This window comes from Lissotriton helveticus, chromosome 12 (assembly GCF_964261635.1).
Source record: "Lissotriton helveticus chromosome 12, aLisHel1.1, whole genome shotgun sequence".
Lineage (NCBI taxonomy): Eukaryota > Metazoa > Chordata > Amphibia > Caudata > Salamandridae > Lissotriton > Lissotriton helveticus.
The window spans coordinates 862,059,239-862,083,328 of NC_136073.1; the positions used below are offsets into that span (position 1 = coordinate 862,059,239).

The window sequence follows — 24,090 nt, forward strand, 5'->3', positions numbered from 1 at the left end:
ATAATAATAATAACCACAATAATTCCAGGTCTGGTATTACACCAAGGTTAGGCATCATTATACCACAGATGCCGACAATACGTCAAGAATTACCACTGTTGTGCTAGGTCCAAACGTAGACCTCGAGGGTGTGTGTGCATACACCAACAGAGGATATGCAAATAATATATAAAAATAAATGCAACCCATTGAACTGAGGAGCATTGTCTCCAGCCGTCCATTGAAGATAGACAAATCTGCTATGTTCCGATTGGCTAGCAATAACGGACACATTTCGTTTGGTGCATTTATTACCCCGCAAGGTGCACTGAGCATCATTTTGTAAAATATAATTTTTTTTAATAGGGCTAAATGGCCCAGAGTGGACCTAAACTAACCCCCAGCCTATGTGAGGGGACTCCAAAGAACACACCCGGTCAGTAAAACAAATGATTCAAATATTATTATAGAAGCATTTGAGAATGCTTTGTTGCATTCACAAATCCATAATCCTTTCATGGTTGCGAGGACCCACGGGGCCTCAGAATCCGCAAATCCAATATATGATTCATGAATCCTGTATTTAAAAAGAAGAAAAAAAAAGTTAAAGGGTATTCAGTTTACTACTGCTGCACAGTAGGGTGACAGCAGTCATGTGGCCAAACCCCCACTGCGAACGCCTGCACTGTGATTGTTGCCAGGTGTGGCCCGTATAGGTAAGAGCAGTGGGTTGAGGGGCAGGGGCTTTTTGTTGACAGATGACGAGGGTAGCTTCATTAAAAAAAAAAAAAACCACTTACCTTGTGTTTGCCGAGTCAGCAATGCGGCGAATGCAAGGCAAGTGTTTTTTTTTTCTTCCGCCCTCACCACCCCGCCTACCCGCTCTTACCTGCAGGGGCAGCGCCTGATTGCTGCCTACAATTGGAGAGCTGGGTGGAGGGGCTTTCCTAACCAGGGGCCAGGCCCTGCACTCAACTTCTCTACACACAGGGGTTAAGCGACCTGCACAGGGATGGGTTGGGTGCAGGGACATTGTTTATGTGGTAAACAATGAAAAGAATAACAAAATCTACCGACGAAGGCTAAGGTTCAAGTCAAGTTAGAAAAGCCTCAACATACAATTAAAAACTCAGAAAATAACCTAAAGTAAGATTTAAAGTGCATATATATTATAAATTACAAACTAAATCAGCAAGGTATGGTTAGAACCACATGCATAAGACCATAATTTGAACATCAAATGCAATGCAATGTCTATGTCCTCACAATATTTATATTAAAAAGAATAACACCTAAAAGTAAAATGTCATTTAACAAAACATAATGAAACCAGTTAATGCCACTCCATTCATAGTCACTTATGTCAAAGTGTTATGGGTAAAGTGATATGCATTATCATCTGAAAGATGATTTCAAGTAATTGTAATTGAAATCAGTTTCATGAAGGGTGGCCATAAGTATTTCATTTGGTGTGTGTGTTACGGTTTGCTTGAAAGGAAGATAAATCATAAAATAACATAACTAATGCGGTCTCTAGGTGAGACTATAAAGCGAGTGGTTTAGAAAATAAGCCAACTTTTGGAAAAATCAATAATTATGCAAATACACATGAATCCATCAAGGAGAACAAACAAAATGTAATTAAAACCTCCAGTTTAACGTTTTTACTGATTGTGCATAGAAATACAGGCAGAAAAAAATTCTTGCCTGTCTGAATGTTTTTAAAAACAGTATAAATTCGAGTACTTCTGTGAGCTCCTCTAGATGCCGTCAGATGATTGCCAGGCCAAAGCTGGAAATGTTGATAACATAGCGACTTAAAAATATAAAAAGATAACATTTCAGAACTTGCACATGCCAGTCCTACAATGCTAGTGTGTTTAGGTGAGTACACGGTTACATACAGATATATACATGTACATTTATCATTTAAATAAATTCAGAAATCAGCTAGTTTCAGCTTGATTTCTATGGGACGAAACGAATACGGATAATAAAATTAAAAAAATAAATATGAATAGTCTGAGACAGAAACATCAAAAATATAATCACCGCAAAATGGGAGCCCTAGACACATTTAAAAACCTTCAAACATAATTAAGGGTGCCAAGTCTTGGGGGAATCAAGCTAAAGTAACAATCCCCTTAGAATCGGTCCCTTCTTGCAGTTATAGGCATACATACTTCGACATGCATCCCAAAAAGTCATGCTCTTGTTGGGAACTTTCTAAATGCTGTGGCTTGTGTTTCGTTTTGGTGTCTTTTGATGACGTTTTTTCTAGCTTCTGTGGTACACCTGAAAGAAATTTTAAAAAACAAAGTTCAATACCAAGAAAAAATGGAAAATAATATCCTGGCCATCAAGAAAGCGTTAATAATCCTGCTCTAGATCACACAAAGAAGGGGAAGTCCACTGCCTTGAAAAGATGCTAGGCTAATGTAGCCTATTACCTTTCGGAGTTTGAAAGTAAAATGAGGAGGGACAGATTTATATATGGGTAACAGAAGGACTTTGATGTTTTTCACAGAGGGGTTCTGAGTGACATCAAATAGACAATAAGGGTGATGCTCGAGCTGTTAATGTTGTCATTCAAAACACAAAGGTGAAAAACATGCCTGTAATTTAATCCCAAAGCATATACCCTTGTTTACAACAGCTACACAGGTGTGGAAGATTAATGAGGGATCTAAACAGAACATAACCTTTCTTACCTCCGCGTCAACCCTATGATATGGGATACCTGCCAAGCCACCCCAACCCCCTACCTGAAATGCCATTCCTTTCTTCCTCATCCACAAAAAAAAAAGAGAAAGAAAAAATAATCTCCTGCCACTCATGCTCACCACAATTTGCAAATTCTCCTCAGCACTCACTGGAAAAAGAAACCTTTCCTCCCACCAAACACCATCTGTGCCTTCCCCCTCTCTCCCTACATTAAAGCTGCCCTCTCCATAGACAGAGAGCTGATGCCACACTGCCAGCGCCCTGTGAGAGCCACTCATCAGTGCAGCGCGTTCTTCTCCTGTATGCATGGGTTAGAAGAGACCTGTACAGACCGAGAACTTGCACATGTTTTCTCCTGTAAAAGGCCTGGAAGATGCAGAAGAAGGTTGAGGGCTCTAGCCTCCATTCTGCCACCTAGTTTGAGCCTCCACAGACCAGGTGGAGGTGAGGGAATAAAGAGAAAGTGAGCGTTGTCACTGGTGACATAAGAACAGTTACCACTAGTGTTATACCAAAGCAGTGATAACCACATCTTGAACCAGTCATTCATGCGAACAGCTATAAAAAAAAAACATTCATAACACCAGATTTAGCTCTCGAAGAACTGGACAACATAGCATTCTGTAAAATTTACAATAATGGTAAAACATTTGTAAAGCTCAGGTCCATTGCAATAAGGCAAATATACCCCTGTAGTAGAACAGGCTTTATATCAGCCAGTAATATATCAATTCACCGCAACAAGTCTGCCAGACAGTAGAATATTCTTGGAGTGCAATACTGGGATTTACTCAATGTGCAAGTTACAGCCTCCCTGGAGGCAGCGTACACTCTTCATTGGTATTCAGCGTGAGTAGACTTAAACAAAGTTCTACTTTTACAGTTTTGGGGGGAAATGCATCTTCCTTTTGTTGGACCAGCTTTTGAGGATTTCCGGAACAAGAAGTCCATGGTGAAACTAGTTTGCACTGGACAAGTGAAATGATGAACCACGTCAGGCAGAGCTCAAACAAATGGTCATATTTGCTAGGTAACAGCAACACGCCATTGGGCACAACAGACCACATTATAGAGCCACTCTGTTCAGCCATAGATCCTACCCAGAATATGATGGGAGAATATAGCTGCAAAGGTGCCAAGTGCAAGGATGGCGGGCTAAAGTGCAACATTTTTCCCTGGAAAGTAGATTCAGGCTGTACAGGAGCTCATGCGTGTCTTCGGTGACATTTGGAGGTGATACAGTAAAGATTAACGCCCTGCCTGTAGCAGGCAGACATTATTATAAGGTTGTCTCATCAGGGATGTGGAAGAAAACACAAATACATTTTATTTTTGAAAAGCAGATTTTTAAGAACTAAAATAACAAGCTTTTAATTGGGATGTATGACGTTACAACGCATGCTTTTACCACGCATGCTGTTACAACGCAGTTTTTACAACGCATACCATTCCAACGCATAGCGCTTTGGGGTGCTGGATAGTGAATAGTTTAATTTACTATTCCAACTCCAGTCCCCGTGGACACTAGGGAAGGTGTTGGATAGTAAATTAAATCTATTCCCTATCCTAGAGCGCCCCCCAGCGCAATGCGTTGTAATGGTTTTCGTTGTAAAACCTGCGTTGTAATAGCACTGCGTGGCAAAAGTTGCATTGTAAAGGATGTTTCCCTTTTAATTGCTTTGAACTGGCGATATTGCTCGTATTTTATTGCTTTTCTTTCAAATGTAGGGAACATTTTTGAATATTATCCAATATAGCTTGCACTACGGTGTCAAACGCTTAGCTTTTAAAATTGGATTTTCAAAACTGAAAATAGTGTATGTATAAACCACCACTGTTGAGGGTAATCTAGACCAATAAGAATCCTCCATGTGCTTGCATGAAAGTGACATTTTGTTTTTCAGGCCTTTTCAGATATACAAATCTTAGTCAGTGCCATACATTTTCCAAAGCTGTACTTGATGGACATTTGTTCAATAATCACGCCGCTTTTTACTTTGCAGGGTGAACAATCCCTCCCTGGTTCTGAGTCTGACACTTTCTTTCTCGCAGTGGAGATCAGGGTTCACTAAGGAAGAAGATTTTGCAATGATCACAGTCTGCAGTTTCTCTTGAAGGAAAATTGTACATATGACTGGAGTTCTGCAGGTTGGTAGGGGTTTGAAATAACAGGAAGCAGACAAAAAAAAGCTGAAGAGTAGCCCCTGAGAAGGGTTAGAGAGCACTTCCAGGCATCTAAGAGTTTAATTGTAGCACGGTCTTTTGCTTTACACCACGTTACGTTTGCACCTGCAGGCTTGCTAGACAAAAGATTTCAATTATGTTAAAGATACGCTAAAAAAATAAACCTGCTTCCGTAGGTCACAATTAAAAAAATCTACAGCCAATAGCTAACTAAATCAATCCTTGGCAATGTCAACTAGGATCAGCAACAACATTTAAAGGTGCGCGAGCGAGTGTTAGGAGGTAAGACAGTTGACCATTACGAAAAAGATAGATTGTTGTATCCTGGCTTCCATTTTCAGTCATAAGTACAATCTTGATTGGAGTGAAACTGCAAACTTAAGTCACAAGTACAATCTTCTCCAGCATAGATTATACAGCAGAGGTCTCACAACTGTAGGGCCGTCTTCCTTTTCATGGGAGTGGGGTGGTCTGGGGGTGGGATATTGATGTTAGGCGGAGCAGCAGGTTCTAGTCAAGAAGAGCATTCAGCATACCCTCGGAGAACGCAGCTTTCCTCTCTGTGAATCCTCTTCTATAGCAGATGAAAAGTGGTGTGAGACCAAGGTTTCCTCCATGGTATCAGACTGTAGTCTGAGATATCAAGGTCTATGCCAAATCCAGAAGACTCGGTGCTACTATGGAATGGATTACATCCAAACCTTATCAGACTGTTAGGAAGACAATTTGGTAAACACTCAAGGAAACATATTTATGCATTCTACAAAAAATATTTCGCTCAAATATTAAATCAGAGCACTACGTACCTGGATGTGGCTTCAAGGTGTTGAACCTGGAAGGAAGCCAAGCCTTCTCTGTGACCTCTGCTTTAGGTGCCTGGACCTCGGCAACTGGATACTCAATTTCCGGTTGGGACTAGGAAATGATATTAAAATATTCCAATGGGTATCTTGCAACAAACTAAATTCACGCTCATACCATCTTGGTACTTTTCATTTTTATTTTATTAATAACACTTTATTGGGTTTTCTTGGTACAATCTGGGCCGCAGCCCTGCATATACATTTTGAAGACAAGATAAATCAAAGGTACCATTACATGTATACAATCGCAATTCCTGCAGGTAAAACAACAAACATAGCGCAGATAGTCCCAGATCCCATAAATCTAAGTAAATCTAACTGGATACAGGTACAGACGTGACATATTGTAGTGCGGGTTGTTTAGTGGCCATTAGAATGCGGGGACAATCCTTGTCAGGGGGCCAGAGATGGAAGGGGAGGTAAGTCTATTCCCAGACAGGTCACCCAGCGGGACTAGATTTTCCTATGTTTCTGGGGGCAGCCTCTTACCTGGAAAACAGCAATCTGTGCACCCATACATCTGCCAATATCCTTTCTCCATCCACCCATCGTCGGGTGGAGGGGGGGAACGGACATCCCTTTCCACAGCTGGGCGATGTCGTGCTTAGCGATAGTGAGGACCACAAAGAGTAGATGGTGTTTGTACTGGTTCCCGCCTATCCCGTCATTGCTGTGGAGTAGGAACAGCTTTGGATCGAATGGGAGATTCCATAATAATACCCTGCCTAGACAGGACGAGACTTTCCGCCAGAATGGCTGTAGTGCTGTACAAATCCAGACTGTCTGTATGAAAGTCTCCACTTCCATTTCGCATCGCAGACACAGTGGGGACTGGATAACACCCATCTTCCAGAGGCAGGATCGCGTGTAGTATACAAGGTGTATGTACTTAAATTGTATGAGGCGGTAGAGTGAGGACACTGCCGCACCTAAGGGGCTAGCAAGGGCTTCCGCCCAGTCATCATCAGTCTGGTCCGGTACGTTGTCCTGCCACGCCCCTTTTAATCTTGTGCAATGTTGTTTGGGCGTGTGTCGTCAAGGTTTGATAAATCTGACGGATTTTATGTGCACCTAGGTTATCCCATTTAAAAGGCGGCGTTCGAGGGGATGGAACTCGGGCAAGGTATCCAGAGAAAGAATCAAGGGGGCAAGTGCATGGAGCAACTGGAGAAATTTGTAAAATGATGTCCTATGCATCTGGAATTCTGATTGCAATTGTTGGAAGGACTTTAGGGTAGTGCCCTGCATTACATCTCCCAGAGTGGGTATGCCCACCAGGTCCCATTTACGGAATCCCATTAGGGCCGTCACTGGGAGCAGATGTGTACCATGCCACAGTGGTGCCGCCTGGGTCAGTCGACCTTGCCACCCCATCTGTCCGACTGTGTATCTCCAGAGCCTGACCACTGTTCTACTGGTGGGAGGTAGGAAGTCTAAGCTCTGTGTGCTGTATAGAAGCTGAAGGGGGACGCCCTCCATTGCCGGGTGTTCGTGTGCGACCGCTGGGTCTGTTGGGGAGCCATACCACCATTCATTTATAATTAGTAAGTGGGAGGTAGCATAATAGGCATACACATCTGCCGCAGCGATGCCACAACAATATGCTGATTGTGCGCCACTCGGGCTACCCCACCATTCCACAGGAATTTATTGTATATAGCATTAATTTGCAAGAACCAGGTTCGCGGTATATTGTAAGGGAAATTCTGTAGCCTATACAGAATTCTGGGTAGAGAGACCATTTTAAAAATCGCTGAGCGCCCGTAACCCATCTCGGTACGTTTAAATGATGAAATAGTAAATAAACTTTTCAAATGTTTAGGCAGGTTTAGTGAAAGGGCTTCACACAAGTTACACAAAAACAGTAACTTAATTTTTCAAGGCCTATTTCCTTGGACAGTAAAAACAAATGTTAGTCCTTCTTTCAAACCAATATTAAAACCTACTACAAATTAACTTACGTTGATGAACAGCATGCCAAACGAAATATATTTTAAAAATATTCGAATTATTGAGGTAGTTTTATTTTCTTGGTAATAGGGGGCTTCTTAGCTGCCACACATGCTCCATTAGTTTGGGCTTAAAACAGTCACAAAAACAAAGATCTTGCTAATTAACGATGTGGTGGGCAACGGCGGCCTTTAACATTTTGAACAGGTGCAGCCCCAAGGCTGGCATTGTACAGAGTCTAGTGCGCACACATTCAACACCTGGCACCTATGGGCTGTCTACAGCATAGGTAAAGAGGCTGAGGGCGGGCTGATCCAACACGATGACACAGTAAATTAAGACCACTTCTCAATATCAAAATCCAAAGAATGAATAGAAGAAGCAGGTCTCGGAATGACTGCAGTGGTGCTTCCAGGATACAGATGTGGAATATTATAGGAGAATGGTGTCAGAACTTGCATATTCATCCACCTGTAAAATCCTCTCAGTGAGTTAAGCACCAGAACCATAGATCTGTCTGTAACCTACATGTCCCTTATGACTCACCTTTTCTGCAGTGAGTGGAAGATTACACCTGCTGCCTCCTGTAAGAGAAGAATCTTGATCTTCTACTCCCATGCAGGATCTGTTTTGTGAGGAAGCAAAGCTTGCACCGCTGCGGTCTGAAGTACATGTCCTTTGATCGGTAAGCTTGTGCTGCTGCCACCCTAGCTGTGCCTGTCCCCCGAAGGGGGAAAGCCAGCACTGCTCCTGCCCAAGGTGTACCTTTTCTATGAAGGTTTTCCACTGGTGTTGCCTCCCACCATCTTATGAAAATACGAAGTACACATTAAATGCACCGTACAGCATGCACCTGAACCAGGTTCTTCACAATATTTGATGCGAGATACCGAGACCTGTAGTCCTGACGAAGGCTCCCGTTATCATAGAGCAATATTCGAGTGCTGAAACATGTAAATTGGGGGGGAAAAAAAGTATGCTCTATCAACCCTCCCATTTTATTTTTTATCGTGTTGTATGGAGGAACCAGTAAAAAGCATTTTTACGTAACCTACACACCATTTTAATATAGGTTGGACAGTTTAACAACAACATATATGTTGACATAATGGACCTCACCCAAACAAGGAACCCCATAACTAGGATACTGCACAACCATTGAACAGCACTACTCTTAGATGTTTTGATGCCTGGGCTAGTGGTGGAACCCACTTTTGAAGCACACCACACAAGGCAAGCAAGGGTTAAAAATCCTATGCGAGTACATGACTGTATGGTAATTCCTCAAGAGGTTTCTCCGTTCTGTAGGTTTATGTTTACAGAGTACAGCAGTCCTTTAACTACCCTCACACCCTCTTTAGTGTCCAGGCAACTGTATTGTGTGAGAGTGAATAATTTAACAGTACTTCTGCAAAAGACACCTGTTTTTTAGGTTTCGTCCTGGCGTTGCAACTGCGTAGCAGTTGCTCCGCCCAGGCGAAATCTAATGTTATCTCTATATTGGGGACTTGGGACCGCCCCTTCTTCCATTGGCTAGCTCCATAAATGGAGGCTAGCCATTGGAAGAGATTGGCCGTCAATCACGTTTTCCAGAGAAAACGCGATTCGGGGGCGTTTCTGGTTTTTTTTTTAAGCCCCGCCCCTTGTGGCCGTGTGTCCCGGGCCGCGCTGTGATTGGCTGCCGGCCCGGGACACCCCGTGACGTCAGCCAATCACAGCACGGCCCGGGACCTGACTTGTTTTTATTGTGTAATTTAAAATTTTTCATTATTGCACATGAGAGCACCTTGGAATATGTGGGCTCAGGATGTGTGCTGTACAAAAACTACTTCTGTATTCATTTTAATAGACGTTAACGTTGCTCCATGTATTATAAAGATCGAGGCTACACGGAGGGTACACAGGACAACTGGGTTGCCTCTTAGGGTCAGTGGAATTATGGGATTGTGCATCTGTGGCGTTTTCTGCAAAAATTATGGATGTCCCGCGTTTGCTACATAAACATAAACTGCATAATCTGCAGATTAAAATAAATGTTTGCCACGTGTTACCATGTGTAATAAAATGAAAAAAATAATTTAGTAACACTAGCACAAAATGTGCCGCATTAATTCTAGTGGCTGCACTTAGTTCACTAATGGCATCCTCATCTGTGTGAAGGGAGGCACGAATGTTTCCAAGTTCATGTTCAAAATGTATCATTGTTATTAACGCTTCAAATGCACGCCTATAATCCGATATACTAAAGTGAAACGTGTCCCTAAATCAAAGATATACAATTTTTTTTTTATTCTGTACATACTTTACTCGATTTTTACATGAGGTCTGTTGCACGCTTTACATGCACATGTTTCGGCTAGTGTAAGGGTTCTTAGAACCTAGCCAGACCCTCGTCTCGACTCTCCCGTTTGACCTGTTGACTTGCACACCTCTATAGAATCAGCAATTAAGTTCCCGCCACAGAAGAAGCCGCCCCGAGGTTTACCTTCCTGATAGGCGTCCGTGACCTCCTGCGCCGTCAGGTCAAAGTGCAGCGTCACCGTGAAGCCCAGGTCCGAGAGGACTCTGAAGAGTTTGCACGCGTCCGCCCCAGCCCCGCTGCGCGAGGGAAGAGGGCAGCGGGTGTGGAAGGACTTCATGAAGATGAGGAGGGCGCGGTTCTTCCTCTGTGGCCTTCCGAAAGACATGCTGGCTGGAAGGGAGAAGGAGGCGGCCTGCTTTACTCCCTGTAGTGTGTGACCCGTGAGGCGCGCGAGCTTTATGTATCTATCGCCTCCACACCCACCTGGCTGTTCCTTTGAATTAGGTGGCTCGGGTGACTCAGAGGAACTTTAAGCTGAGCGCCTGACCGGGAATTTCTGACAAGTGTGTTATCGTGCGGAGTTGTTAAGCCCTCGCCATAAAAAACAAGCATTTACAATGCAACGGTTTTGCCTTTGCAAAAGTTAGAGCTATTGGCATTGTAAATGACAACATTTTTATTTATGTGTTGGTTTTAAAAACAGATAAATAAATGGCATTGTCATTTACAATGCCAATAGCTTAATCTCTCGCAAATGCCACACACACACACCCACAGAGAGCCCCCCACACAGAGCCCTCCCCACACACACACAGAGCCCTCCCCACACACACACAGAGCCCCCCCACACACACAGAGCCCCCCCCACACACAGAGCCCCCCCACAGAGCCCCCCCACACACAGAGCCCCCCCACACACAGAGCCCCCCCACACACAGAGCCCCCCACACACAGAGCCCCCCACACACCCACAGAGCCCCCCACACACCTGCACAGAGCCCCCCACACACCTGCACAGAGCCCCCCACACACCTGCACAGAGCCACCCCACACACAGCGAACCCCCCACACACTGCGAGCCCCCCACACACAGAGCCCCCCACACACTGCGAGCCTCCCCCACACACTGCGAGCCCCCCACACACACTGCGAGCCCCCCACACACTGCGAGCCCCCCACACACACTGCGAGCCCCCCACACACACTGCGAGCCCCCCACACACACTGCGAGCCCCCCACACACACTGCGAGCCCCCCACACACACTGCGAGCCCCCCACACACACTGCGAGCCCCCCACACACTGCGAGCCCCCCCCACACACTGTGAGCCCCCCCACACACTGCGAGCCCCCACACACACTGCGAGCCCCACACACACTGCGAGCCCCACACACACTGCGAGCCCCACACACTGCTGCTGTTTACAAGGAGGGGCCACATGTAAAGGTCAAGTTGGACGCAAGCGGCCCCATGGGCCGTACATTGAGTATCACGGATTTAAAGTATACTCGCAGCAAGTTAGAACGGTAGCCGGGCCCTAAAGCAGCAAACCCATTACTTTCAATTAAAAAACGGGAAGTAATTATCACCGTGACCACTTCGAAATGAAGCAGTTTTTTCCGTCATGCATCTTCAGCAACAAAAACAATGGCACTTAACCAACAACCACTGCGCTTTTAACAATTTCACTTTTCTCACAGACTTTACCTACCTCCACTAGGCTGACCTGTGCTGAAAAGGATGCAGTTTTGTTAGTAACAAGCACCCCTACATCTGATTAAACTAATATACTTGATGCTCCATGATCAGTATTGTTGTTCAATCCACATCCTCATAAAAATAGATTAAATTTACAATGAGCATGAACTAGGTAATCAGATGTAACTAGGGCGGATGGCGTTTATGTTCAATAAACTTGTGAGGCAGGGGTTGCATTGGTTTTAGATCTTAAAGGCCTTTCTTAAAATATTGACTTAAAACCAGCCTAATTCTGCTCGACCTTTCGTCTGCATTCGACACAGTAAACCATGCCAAAATACTAGAACGACTGGAGGAAAGGATGTAGTGGGCACAGTCCAAGAGTGGTTTAGATCCTTCTTAGAGAACAGATCGCAAGAATTCGCAGTGAACAAACCACTATCAGCATCATCCCCAAATCTTATTGGAGTACCACAGGGATCAACACTATTCTCTGCTCTATTCAATCTATATGTAGAACCACTAACAGAAATTTTACAGCAGGCAAATATTTCCTTCCACATGTATGTTTTACTGTTCGCAATCGCTGTTTGCGTGCTCGGGGAGAAATATCTCGAAACATGCATTTGAGAACGCGAACAAGCAAAAAATTTCACGAAGTTGCGGAACGCAGAAATGTGGGCAATTTTGTATTCTCCGCAGAACGCGAGATTACCCAGATTCCGCAAATTCCACGAGCGGAACGGAATTTACCGCCCAGGCCTAGTCTGTATACAAGTATGTTTCATTTTTGTTTCTTTTTTAAAAATGGTGAGGTTCAGGTAGCTTCTACAACAATAACAATTTGCTAAATCCATGCCAAACCTGAAGAATGGCTGACACAAAGGCTTTGCCAATGTTTTTTTGTATTATGCACTCCATACTACCAGCTGCCTCCCTTGCGTACTTCTGTCCTATGGCATTATTTGTTGCTCTCTGTAATCAGTTTGTTTCACTCCATCTCTCTATAGGTTGCGTTCGCCCTTGTGTACTTTCCCCCAAGGGCTTCTCCACTGCCCGAACATGTTGGCCTCATTCGCCCATTTGCTTCCCCTCAGCACTCTACTCTACTCTCTCTGTGTGGCCTGCTTTCCCCCTCAACCATGCTCTCCACTTACTACCCACCACTTGCATTCCAGTATTGCTACCACCCCTGTTTCTTCAACCACACAGTTTATATAATAGTAATTAAAAAACCTTTTGTACTCTTCTTTTTTTTTTTTAACCGATCCAACACGGATCAGTAACTACAAAGAAAAAACAAGAAACTGCGTCATTTTATGTGCTGCACAGGCGCAGTGACAGCCTACAAAGTGACGTGAATGGCCAAATCAAAGGGGTATTTGTTTTGTTTTTTAATTTGTAGCCCTGTAGACCAGCATCCGGGATCCTGTGCAGCAATTCTTAAAACCATCAGAGAAGCCAATTGGCCCCTAAGGTGAGACCTGTTGGGTCTGCTAATGCTTTGTGCTTGTTGCCTTGTTTGGACGTACCTTCCTCTTCGATGTTTGCCCCTGCCCTTGAGCATAGACACTTTACTTGTAGTTTTCAACAGCTTACTTTTCGGGGACTACATTTTTCTTATTGGTAAGCAGTCCATGAGAGTGACCGAGTTTTCCAGCTGTCTCCCTTGTGCATTTCTTTTCACCCCTTCTACCAAGCTTCATGTTGCTTTCTCTTGCCAGTATGCCCCATCGGTATTGCGCTCGCCCTTGTGTGCTTCGTCCCCCTCATTGCATCCTCACACATGTGCCTCTCTCACAAATGCTGCTTTTGCCCACCCCAAGCTTCCTTTGCTCACCCCTCCCACTCCATGTTGCTGGCCCTCCCCACACCTGCAACCTTTTGTGGATAAATAAAAATATGACACCAATGTCATATTGTAGATGCACATTCATAATAGAGTATGCACATTTACAAAATGACAGCTTGTGTCATTGTTTTTTGGTTTTTTTACCAGTGTGCACAGCATCTTGCAGATGCACTGTCCCCTTTACCCTCGCTACATGTAATAAATAATCTACTGTGACTGAAATGTATGAAATCGTGAACCTACTGTTTAGCAAAATGTATGGTTGATGATACAAGATCATAAAGAAAATCATAAAAAGATGTTTAACCAAATAAATAGAAATGAGGACAGTGGAGGAGGAGGACAGGGAAGGTAAGTCGTCAAAAATATCAAAAGGTATCGAGAAAGTTGGATGAGCAAATGGGGAAAGCAGCAAAGAGGACAGGAGTGGGGAAGTAGTATACATGGCCGGAGAGGTGAAGGATACCCGTTAATTACATTTGAAATGTATATAGTCTATATAAAATTCCTAACCACTTCATGAATTTTTCTCTACACATCCATTGCACCCCTGACACACTCCAAGTGTCCTACAGTACTGCAGATGCCAGATTATTCAGAGTGACATTTCTTGGAAAGACAGACTTACAGGAATAGATGGTTTGAAATGCAGGGTAATGGAGAGGAGAAAGGTAGACAAATGACAAGCAGCAACAATCTGTAAGACAACAAAGAGAACCACAGAAGCAAAGCTGTCCAATCAAGTCAAGATCACAGGGAGAAACTCAAAAAGAGTAGTCCATGGTATCACTGTCACATAGGACACAGGATTTACAGTCAGTGTCATTAAGTTTCAAAGAGCAGGCCCTGGTTTTAGTGTCACAGATAAGACGCACAGAGGACACCAGAACCACAGTCAATGTCACAGGGAGTGACTCAAAGAGGAAGACCTAGTGTGAACGTCACAGGGGAGAGAGACAGTACACAGACTCTAAAATGTCCGAGGGAGAGACTCCAAAAGCAGGACCTTGTGTCAATATCACAGAAAGAGGCAGAGGAACCAGGATTTGAAGTCAATGACACAGGGAGAAACTGGTGTGATTGTCACAGAGGAGGTATACATAAAGAGGCCACTGGATCCACAGTCAATGTCACAGGAAGACACTCCAAAGGGTGGGCTGTGTGCCGGTGTAACAGTGGTCCCAAAGCGGCAACGCTGTGCTGCCAGTGTAACAGGGGGGGAAAGAACTGGCAGGTAGCGTGTTACAGAGAGTGACCCAAGCAGAGAGGCAAAGCCTTGCGAGTGGAATGACATGGGAGAGATGTGGTCTGAGCAAGGCCAGCCCCAAATCGGATTTACCGGGGCTGTGCTATGGGCGGCAAGAAAACGTGGTGTTTCTTGTGCATACGGGGTGGGGAGGATCATTGTAATGTGACGGCAGGATGTGTAAGGAAGGTGGGAGGAGGGCAGGGGATTGATGAGGTGCTAACAATTACGCGGGGGAGGTATATTAAGCGATGATTACAAAGTCTTTAAAAGGACCCAATTAAGATTAAGTGGGATGGACGAGCTGCTGGTTGCATAACATTAAGTCAGGCGTCTCCCTGCGAGCCCCCCCCCCCCCTTCTTCTCCCCACAGGGCTTGGGCCCAGCTTGCCCACGCCCAAGGCAGGCCTTGGTCTTTGTGGCAATGCCCTGCAGAATGACATGGGAGAGCCCTGAACAAAGAGGCAGGGCCGCCTAGCTGGAGAGACAAAGCAGATACCTGGTCCTAGAGACAAGGCCATGCTGGAGAGTGACATACAGAGTAACCATGTTCTTAAGAGATCACAGAAGAGACACAGTGCAAGGGGTAAGGTCCTCCGAGTGGAACAATATGGGAGAGACCCGGTCTGAGAGGCGAGGCCCTGCAGTCGGGAAACAGGTATTGGAGGGAATCAGCATACGAGGGATAGAGGGGAAAAAACACCACATGCACTCTCATGGAGTGCTGAAAGAAAAAAACCAAAGTAAAAACAGTGGAAGGATGCACGTTATGTGTTAAAAGGGTGGCAAAAAAGCTATGCTCTAGTGGAGCAGCAACCACATGAAGATGAAAAAAGTATCTGAATAAGAAGCAAGCAAAAGAAAGTGATAAGAAAGCTAAGCAACTGTAAACAATGTGTGCTTCAAATCCCACTGTATGTTATGGTATGGTCTACAATAGGTATTTTTAAACAGACTGAACAAACACGTACAGAGCCAACAGGTATTGCCTTTATGATGGGAGTGCCCAGCTATTGGCTTTGCCAATGCTCATCTGTAAAGCAGTGCTTAAACAAGAGAAAGAAAAAAAAACATTTCAAAATACTGGAACAAAAGTTAAAACAAAAAAAACTTAGTGTATTTTTCAATCTTTATAAAATGGCATACTCCATTTTTCAAATACTTTTTAACTCAGGAAACTGAACATAATTTATAAATTAAAGGGAAGTGACCGACAGACTTTCTTTAGGATACAGAAGTGAAACATACTCCAGGCATTTGGTTCTCTGAAGTAAGCCTAGGGAGCAGATTTGTTAACCTCCAGGTACTGATATATCACCTTTTTTTAGTCGTGCTAAGTACACAATATGCCTCAAATGCTGGGCTTATTGATCACAGCATCCAGTCCCTCTCCCAGCACCATTAAATCCTTTGTGTGCCAAGCATTTACATTCATGCAATAGGTGGAGTGGGGATAAAAGAAAACAACCCTCGAAGTGTGCTCTTTAGTCATACCCTGGGAAAATAAAACAGTTTCTGAACTTTCACAGACAAAGTGGAATGGGGGGAGGCACTGTGCTTAATTTGTGCCTGTGTTTCCCAGCGCTCTGCACAGACACTTATTTCGTAACACCTTCACATATTTATGAAAGTCTAACACGTGGTGACACTGTCAGTCTATTTACAACAACAAAAAAAGCACATGACCAGAGAATCAACTTACCCCCTAGCACTTATTATTTTACAAACTAAGCACTGGCTGTGGGGAGAAACACTATGAAGGAATTTGATGGGGAGGGGAATCAGCACGAGGGAATGAGTCTGAAAACACATGCACTCTCACGTAGTGCTAAATGATAAAGAAAAAAGTGGTTCTCTATATCTCAGCAGTGGAAAAATACAAGCCATCCAATGAAAAGGACAGTATAGAGGCTCAAGGGGATGGACATATACATGAAGAGGGAAAGCCATCCAATAATAAGTAAGCAGAGGAGTGTCAAAAAAGTAAACCCATGGTAAGCAAACCCACTGTAGGGTTTTGGTATGTGCACAAGGTGCTTTAAATTGATCGATATATGTTGTGCAATTAGTCCATCGGTCGCTGATTTGGAGTACAGGTCACCCAGTTACGAGGGAGTCAGTCTGTCTCTCTCTGTCGCGCTCTCTCTCTCTGTCGCTTGCCCTCTCTCTCTGTCGTTCTCTTACTGTCTCTACATTTTGAAACTGTGGCAGGAAGCATTTTAATATGCATAATAAAAATGACATGACAATGCAGCACAGTAACTCTCACATCGCAACGAGGCTGCTAATGTATCAAGACATAGTGATGTTTTCCATTTTACAACCATCTTGCTCCAACTTTAAACAGCAATAAATGCCCTGTAAGACCCTCACATAGGAACACGTCCCTGCCATAGTGCAATTCCTCCTTTTGAGAATCACAAATTGACTTACATCCAACCAGAACCCAAAATGACCACCTCTCGGCCAAAGCAAGTCTCTCCAGCAACCAGCATTTGAACAATTTCCCTGCCTCAGCATCAAGACAGACATCTTTACTTTGTTGACCCAGTCATTACAACAGGGTTACCTGTCCGTCCCACAATAGGGCTGCTTACCTGTCCAAACAGATACAAAATATTACTTCTCATTGATAATATCCTCAAAAGATCTCACCTCATTAATTAGTGTATCGAACCAGGTTATACACCTATTCTGACTTCATCTCCAGCATCTTTTCTCCTCTTTTAAGCGTTTTATTACTCGATTAGCTTTTGTTTTTTCAGTTACATGATACCCAATATAATGACTCAAAGTCGATTATCTCAAGTATTTGCAAACAGGAGATTCTGCTAATGCATATTATCAGCCATGCAGTATACTTTGTTCTCCTCAAAAATTATTATACTTATGTAGATTACACTGATTTTTTTGTACCACTTTCTCTTTCTTTTTATTGTGACTTATATTCGCTTTGTTTATTGAAAAAATAAATATTATATGGAACCAAAAAAAATCAATTACCCATCAAACTTTTTGACAGTAAAACGATAAACACAAGCAAAACGCATGATAATTGACAACTCCAAATGCCCGGACAATTCTACATCCGTCCCACCTCCTCCCCACCACCACCCAAAAATACACAAAAGGGCAATCTGAATGAACTTGCCTTATTAAAGGAAATAATGCGCCCTACCTGCAGACATGTGCACACACGGGTTACCAAAGGTTAGAATCCAGGTGGCCTCTTTGTACAAAAACACGAAAACCTTAGACCCTTGCCACAAATTCTCACACGGCACCCCAAAATTAGCACATGCTGTCAAAATACAGGCCTTCCTTCTAATCCTCTCCCTGCTCGGACACTTCTATAATCGCACATTGAGTAGCCAGGCCATGCAGAAGATCAAAGGCAACAACTTCAGGCTGCAGGATACCGAGAAACCAGTGACTACTCCGCTGGGAGAATGAAAACAGCGCACACCGTAAAAACAAGCATCACATGCCCACCGCAGACACGTACCTGTTCACAGCTTCCAAGAGCAGGGTAGGAGCGAGGCTGGGCTCTGGCAAACGGCAGCCCACGCGGACTCACACGCAAGGAGACAACTCCGCCGAACGACGGGCGGTGCAAACCTCAGAAAGGCGGCAGGAAATCACGGGGGTTTGGGTGACAGACGCTGTCGGCCTACCTACCACGAGAACCGTGAACAGCGCGGCTGCATCACTCATCTGAGGTGCACGAGCGCAGCGTCACCGACAGCTCCTGTGAGGGGAGCGGGTGATGCCCTCGTGACGGAAGAGAAGCACTGCTCCTGGCTGTGGTGTCACCTACTACAGATCTGCTTCAGACACAATGTCCCTGCCACAGTCCCAGCGCGCGAAGCAGGGGTGGCGGCCGCGTGCTGGCACAAGAGACGGCCCCTCTCCTCCCCCTGGGATGCCGCCACTCTTGTTGCCAGACAGAGCACAGCACACCGAGTGCAGACCGGCCTCTGCATCCCTCTGGCGCCCACACTCGGCGTCCTCTGCAGAGCTGGGCTCTGGTACTCGCTCTGCCTGGTTCCTAGGCGACGTGGTGATGCTGCATCGATGCAGCAACCGTAAAGTCTTTCAAACCCGAATGTATTCAGGCGACGAAAAGTCAGGTCCCGGGCCGTGCTGTGATTGGCTGACGTCACGGGGGTGTCCCGGGCCGGCAGCCAATCACAGCGCGGCCCGGGAAATGACGTCACGGGGGGTGTCCCGGGCCTGCAGCCAATCACAGCGCGGCCCGGGAAACACGACAAAAGGGGCGGGGCTTAAAAAAGACCCAGAAACGCCCCCGAATCGCGTTTTAACGGGAAAACGTAATTGACAGGCAATCTCTTCCAATGGCTAGCCTTCATTTATGGAGCTAGCCAATGGAAGAAGGGGCGGTTTCAAGTCCCCGTTATAGAGTTAACATTAGATTTCGCCTGGGCGGAGCAACTGCTACGCCGTTGCAACGCCAGGACGAAACCTAAAAAAATAATAATCGTTAGTTGTAGTTCTAGTGTCCCTTTCACCCCTGTGACCCGGTGGCGCTGCACATGTTGCACTCTTAATAGATACTCCAGTACGTCCCTGCCTCTCACTCTACAGGGCGAGATGGGTCACGCCACAGACTACCTGGAAACGAACCTCACCAAGTTATTGGCACTGCAACCGACACCCTATAGGCGCAGTGGTGGTTAAAAAATGTAAGGAAATACTTTTAAGTGAGAAAGTCTGAGGTCAAAGGGGCTTCGTCATATAGGGATACAATGTCCCTTACTGTGTGGCCACATGGTTAATGAGAACTAAGAGATACAACGCAGATTTAGCAACAGACTTTACAGGCACGTAAACAGTGTTTTGGTCCTTCATGAAATATTGGTCTATTGGAGTTTTCCCAAACTTAGGTCGCTAGATGAATCTATGTCAACCGGGACAATACCAACTTTGCTTTTTTCCCCACAGATCAACATTTTCAAGGGTGGAAGTCCACTTATTTTCCGTTTAAATGAACGGAGCCTACAACCCCCAGCATTCATTAGGTTGTTAAACGAATTCTCAGGATTGAAATGTTTTGTCCCAGAGCATGTGGAGTCTTCTGATAAGATTATTCACATATTTGCCCTACAGAATTAGTACCATATTTTGCAACTATGTAACACTTATCTTTGTCAACTGAGCAATCTACATGATGCATTTGTTTGTGAGATTCACTGTAACGCTTCTGGTAACCCAAAAACAAGCTTTCACGCTGCTCAGAGGGGTCCTATTCTCACGTTGCCATCCACTGTAAGCGCTGAATTTGCCCTTCGGTTTGAGGTGCTCACTCTGAACTCGAGAGCGACCTTTTCACTTTACCGATCATTGATAGCGCCTACACCCTCCTTACAAGAGCCACTTTTGTGAGCTTTTTGACCTGCCAGCCAGCGGTCGCAACGATGTCACAGGTAAGATCCGAATACTACTACGCTTTCGGTCATGTAACAGGAGGAACTCTTAGTCGGTGCTTAACTTGTAAGTAAATAAACAAATACCCTTGACGAAAGCTTTTTTTTAAGGAGGTTGAGGCACACTTTTGCCACTCATATGGCACACTTCTACCTCTGGGCCACCACCGCCCTGCCATTGACCTCCGTGCTAGCACCAGGCTCCCATGAAATCAATACCTACGGGTGCACATCATTACAAGTCTCAGGTGGAGTGATTTCACCCAAGGAAAAAACATAAAAATAGGACAAAATGGTACATTTTACAGCCCATCTATCTCATAAGCGGTAAAAAAAACAAGAGTTTTTGATGGGGCACTAGTGCAATAGTCCAATACTTTTTGAGTGTTCCCTGGAAGAGCTTATGAGAGGAGGGGAAGAGGTGTGGCCTGGGGACCATAGCTGCCAACTTTGGAACTGGAGAAAACGGTTCAAATCCCTGTCCTGGCTCTTAATCTTGTGAATCTGGGCAAACCACATAAACTCCTGATGTCTTAAAAATGAATCTACCCTTGTGGGGTGCTCGTTTAAAGTGCTGTAATGCATATGAACCAAATGTACACAATATACATTTAAAAAAACGAATTACACTTCCCAGGGTTATAGGGTTGTCCCCAAGGCCTATGTCTCATTAAAATGCATAGTCTTTTTCTTCACTTCAACTTTTTTTTTCAAGATGCCCCTTCAAGTAGATTCTGAGAATGTCATTTAAAGGGGAAGTGTTGACATCTCACAATCTCTTGGTGTAAGCAGGAAACATCACCAGTAACTCTCAAAACCAATGCTGTTTTCTTTCTAAATGTCTACATATTTCATTTTCAGTAGTCCTAGTAGTCTATTAGCGAACAAGCCCTGTGCATTTGACAAAACGATCAAACCTACCAAACAGTGAATTATCCAAGAGAAGCTTCTGTCTTTGGTCCATGTGAAAGGGGGGCATCCATTTCTATAAATCTATTAGGACTTTAGAATAGTATTTAAAATAGCTCACTAGGTTGAGCAACACAGCTTCAACCAATGGCATGGCCAACTCATCCATTCATCTTTCTGGGGCGATACCATGTGTACCAAACAGTTGGATCTTTTCCTAAGTCCCCCTCTAACGGGTCTCTTGCCTTTCTCTCCCAGACAAAATTAAGAATATAAAATGCAGAAGCCATACTGCAATTTGGTTACATTATGTACAGATAGACTAACAGCCCTGGAACTTTAGCCCCTTTCTCAATAGGCTTCTGCATCAAGGAGTCAAAAAAGGGTTCCAAACTCCTGCAATGCTGAAGGAATAAAAAAAAAGTAGGGTGACACTGGCTTAGGAGTGTAACACTGTGCACAGGAATCATAATGTACACTGGACCCTATAGACAGCACAGTTTTTTAGGTCGAGCCTAGACTTCGCATGCACTGTCTCTCCGAGACTTGCTGTATTCACTGAGTGGGTTTACGGGCCCACCCGCTGCTTTTCATTTGTCGGGGTCCTTTAAAAATATTTGCTTCTAAGTAGTTAATTTTTCCTATTTGTCCCATCTTTTCGTTGTTTGTTTACTCCCACGGAGCAGTGTCCCAGTACTTGTAACCTTCCACTTTCCCATTATAGCAACTGTAAAAGGTACTACTTTTTTCCTTTGTCCAAGAGCGCCGCACACAAGCGCTAGATCTTCTCAGGTGCTACGAGCTCTGAATTCCGTTTCTGTAAACATGGCTGTAATTCTTGTTCTCCTCACATTTGCTATGCATTCAAAGACCGAGATCAAATGTCAGAGGCTGATTTCGATGGCGCCTCTTTAATTTTCTTAATCTGTTGGGTTTGACACATGCATTGTTTTGATACACAATGTGCAGAAAAAAGAGAATGCATGAACTTGGGGTGTGTGCAGCCCTTGGCCTCACAGAGCAGTCTTCCCTGACCCTTCTCAGCCTCCTGTCCGAGAATTGGCTCCTGCTGACATCTGGGCATCGGAGCTCCACCTCCATTGGCTACAGACACTGAGATGGGTTCGATCGATCTCAGTAGTTCATACTGTAACCAACTTAAGTTACAGTCTTTGCAGCATCTGGTATGCTGTCTTACTTTATTTTCTTATACGTAAAAATACAAACTTATTTTATTGGCATGGCAAGTCAGACCAGTATAACAAAAGTTTCCTCCTTGCCTTTCCAAGCTGTTTATTGTTATGAGCTGTTAGATGGATCTGTATTTTCTTGCTGTAATATGGAGAGGCTGACTCTCACTACTCTCCAGTGTGCTTTGTATTTGAACAGGAATGCATAGTTTTGCCTCTTTTTTTTGTCTCCCTCAGGGCTTAACTTCCCTTGTTTACTATGTAGACTCTCGTTTCGTGTCCCATTCGTACATATGTTCTCTCCCATGTGGCCCACCAAAGCCCTCCTTACCCTGTCACACCGCTCTCCCCCTGCCATCCACAGAAAGAGCAGCCCAAGTCTGCCCAGTTGCATTTATGTAGTGCCTTCACAATTGCTGCTGTGTTTGGCTTTGTAACCAGTTCTGAGGTTCTACAAGTGAGCATTGCGGTCTGACACCCTCCCACCATCCGCTCTCCTCCTCCATGTGCTACCCTCCACCCCATTCAGATTTGTATTCTCACAATGGTCCTGTGCTGCGATTTCTGAGAAGAGCAGTCCTGAGGCGTGTGTTGATATGCTGCTGTGTATTTGGAAAATCTCGCTGCGCCTTGCATCTTGCATGTTTGTCTGTACACTATGTGCTTATGGTAGGATCTCTGCATACCTCCCTAGCCATGAGGTGTGTGAGCAAGAGTGTGTATGTGTACCTTCTTAATGTCATTATTACATGTCTCTACCTTTCTACAAACCTTTGTGTGAGCAAGTGTGTCCTTACCTTCTAGTGTATGTTTGTGTGTGTCTTTCTGAATATGCCTGGCTATGTGCGTTTTTGTGTGCCTTCCTGCATTTATTTAATAATGTTTATAGATTGATTAATTTTAGGTGAACATGTTGCACACCTTGGATACGTTTGTGTATATGATTGTTACTTTGTGCATGCCTATTTGCATATGCAAATCTTCCTTCATGTATTTGTGTTGGTATACACTCACGCATATATTTTAGTATGGGTACCCCCGTCCAGGAGTATATGGCCTGGGCTCCTTCTACTTTGTATATCTTTTTGGTCATACATTTGCATAGGGGTAGGTGGCTTCCTCTATTTTTGTGTGTTTTCCATACATTTCTTCTGTCACGACAAACCTGTTTTCTTTCCTTTTATAAACGCCAGGCAAATGCAATGAATGTGACCAATGCCTCTCTGTGGTAGGAACCAAAGCAATAGGTTGTTTTCACTCTCTTACATTTGCATGTTCCCTCTTGTAGAAAGCTGGCTCTGTATATATTATACCAAAGTAAGGTGTGCACATAGTCCAGTGGGTCCCCAGTTGGTTTACAGAGGCTAAAGTAGATAATACTAAATACTTTTTAGGTTTCGCCCTGGCGGTAGCACTGCGTAAGCAGTGCCCCGCCCAGGGCGAAATCTAATGTTATCTCAGTAGTGGGGACTTGAAAACGCCCCTTCTTCCATTGGCTAGCTCCATAAATGGAGGCTAGCCATTGGAAGACATCAGTGTCAATCACTTTTTCCTGGTCAGAACGCGAATCGTGGGCGTTTGACTCTTTTTTTTAAGTCCCGCCCCTTGTTGCCGTGTGTCCCGGGCCGCGCTGTGATTGGCTGCCGGCCCGTGACACCCCGTGACGTCATTCCCCGGGCCGCGCTGTGATTGGCTGCCGGCCCGGGACCTGACTTGTTTCCGCTGATGACGCCGGCTCGGGGCAGGAA

At 44.6% G+C, this 24,090-nt stretch overlaps 1 protein-coding gene across 1 annotated transcript in view; it reads right to left on the reverse strand.

Annotated features, from left to right (window-relative positions):
- Positions 1–24,090, reverse strand: part of TMEM59L (transmembrane protein 59 like) — a 217,185-nt gene that overhangs the window by 35,054 nt on the left and 158,041 nt on the right. The window contains exons 5-6 of the mRNA XM_078669864.1: positions 5,694–5,802; positions 2,163–2,274 (exon numbers count right to left, since the gene is read on the reverse strand). Of these exons, the coding sequence (XP_078525990.1) occupies positions 2,163–2,274; positions 5,694–5,802 (221 nt within the window). The remainder of the gene's footprint in view (positions 1–2,162; positions 2,275–5,693; positions 5,803–24,090) is intronic.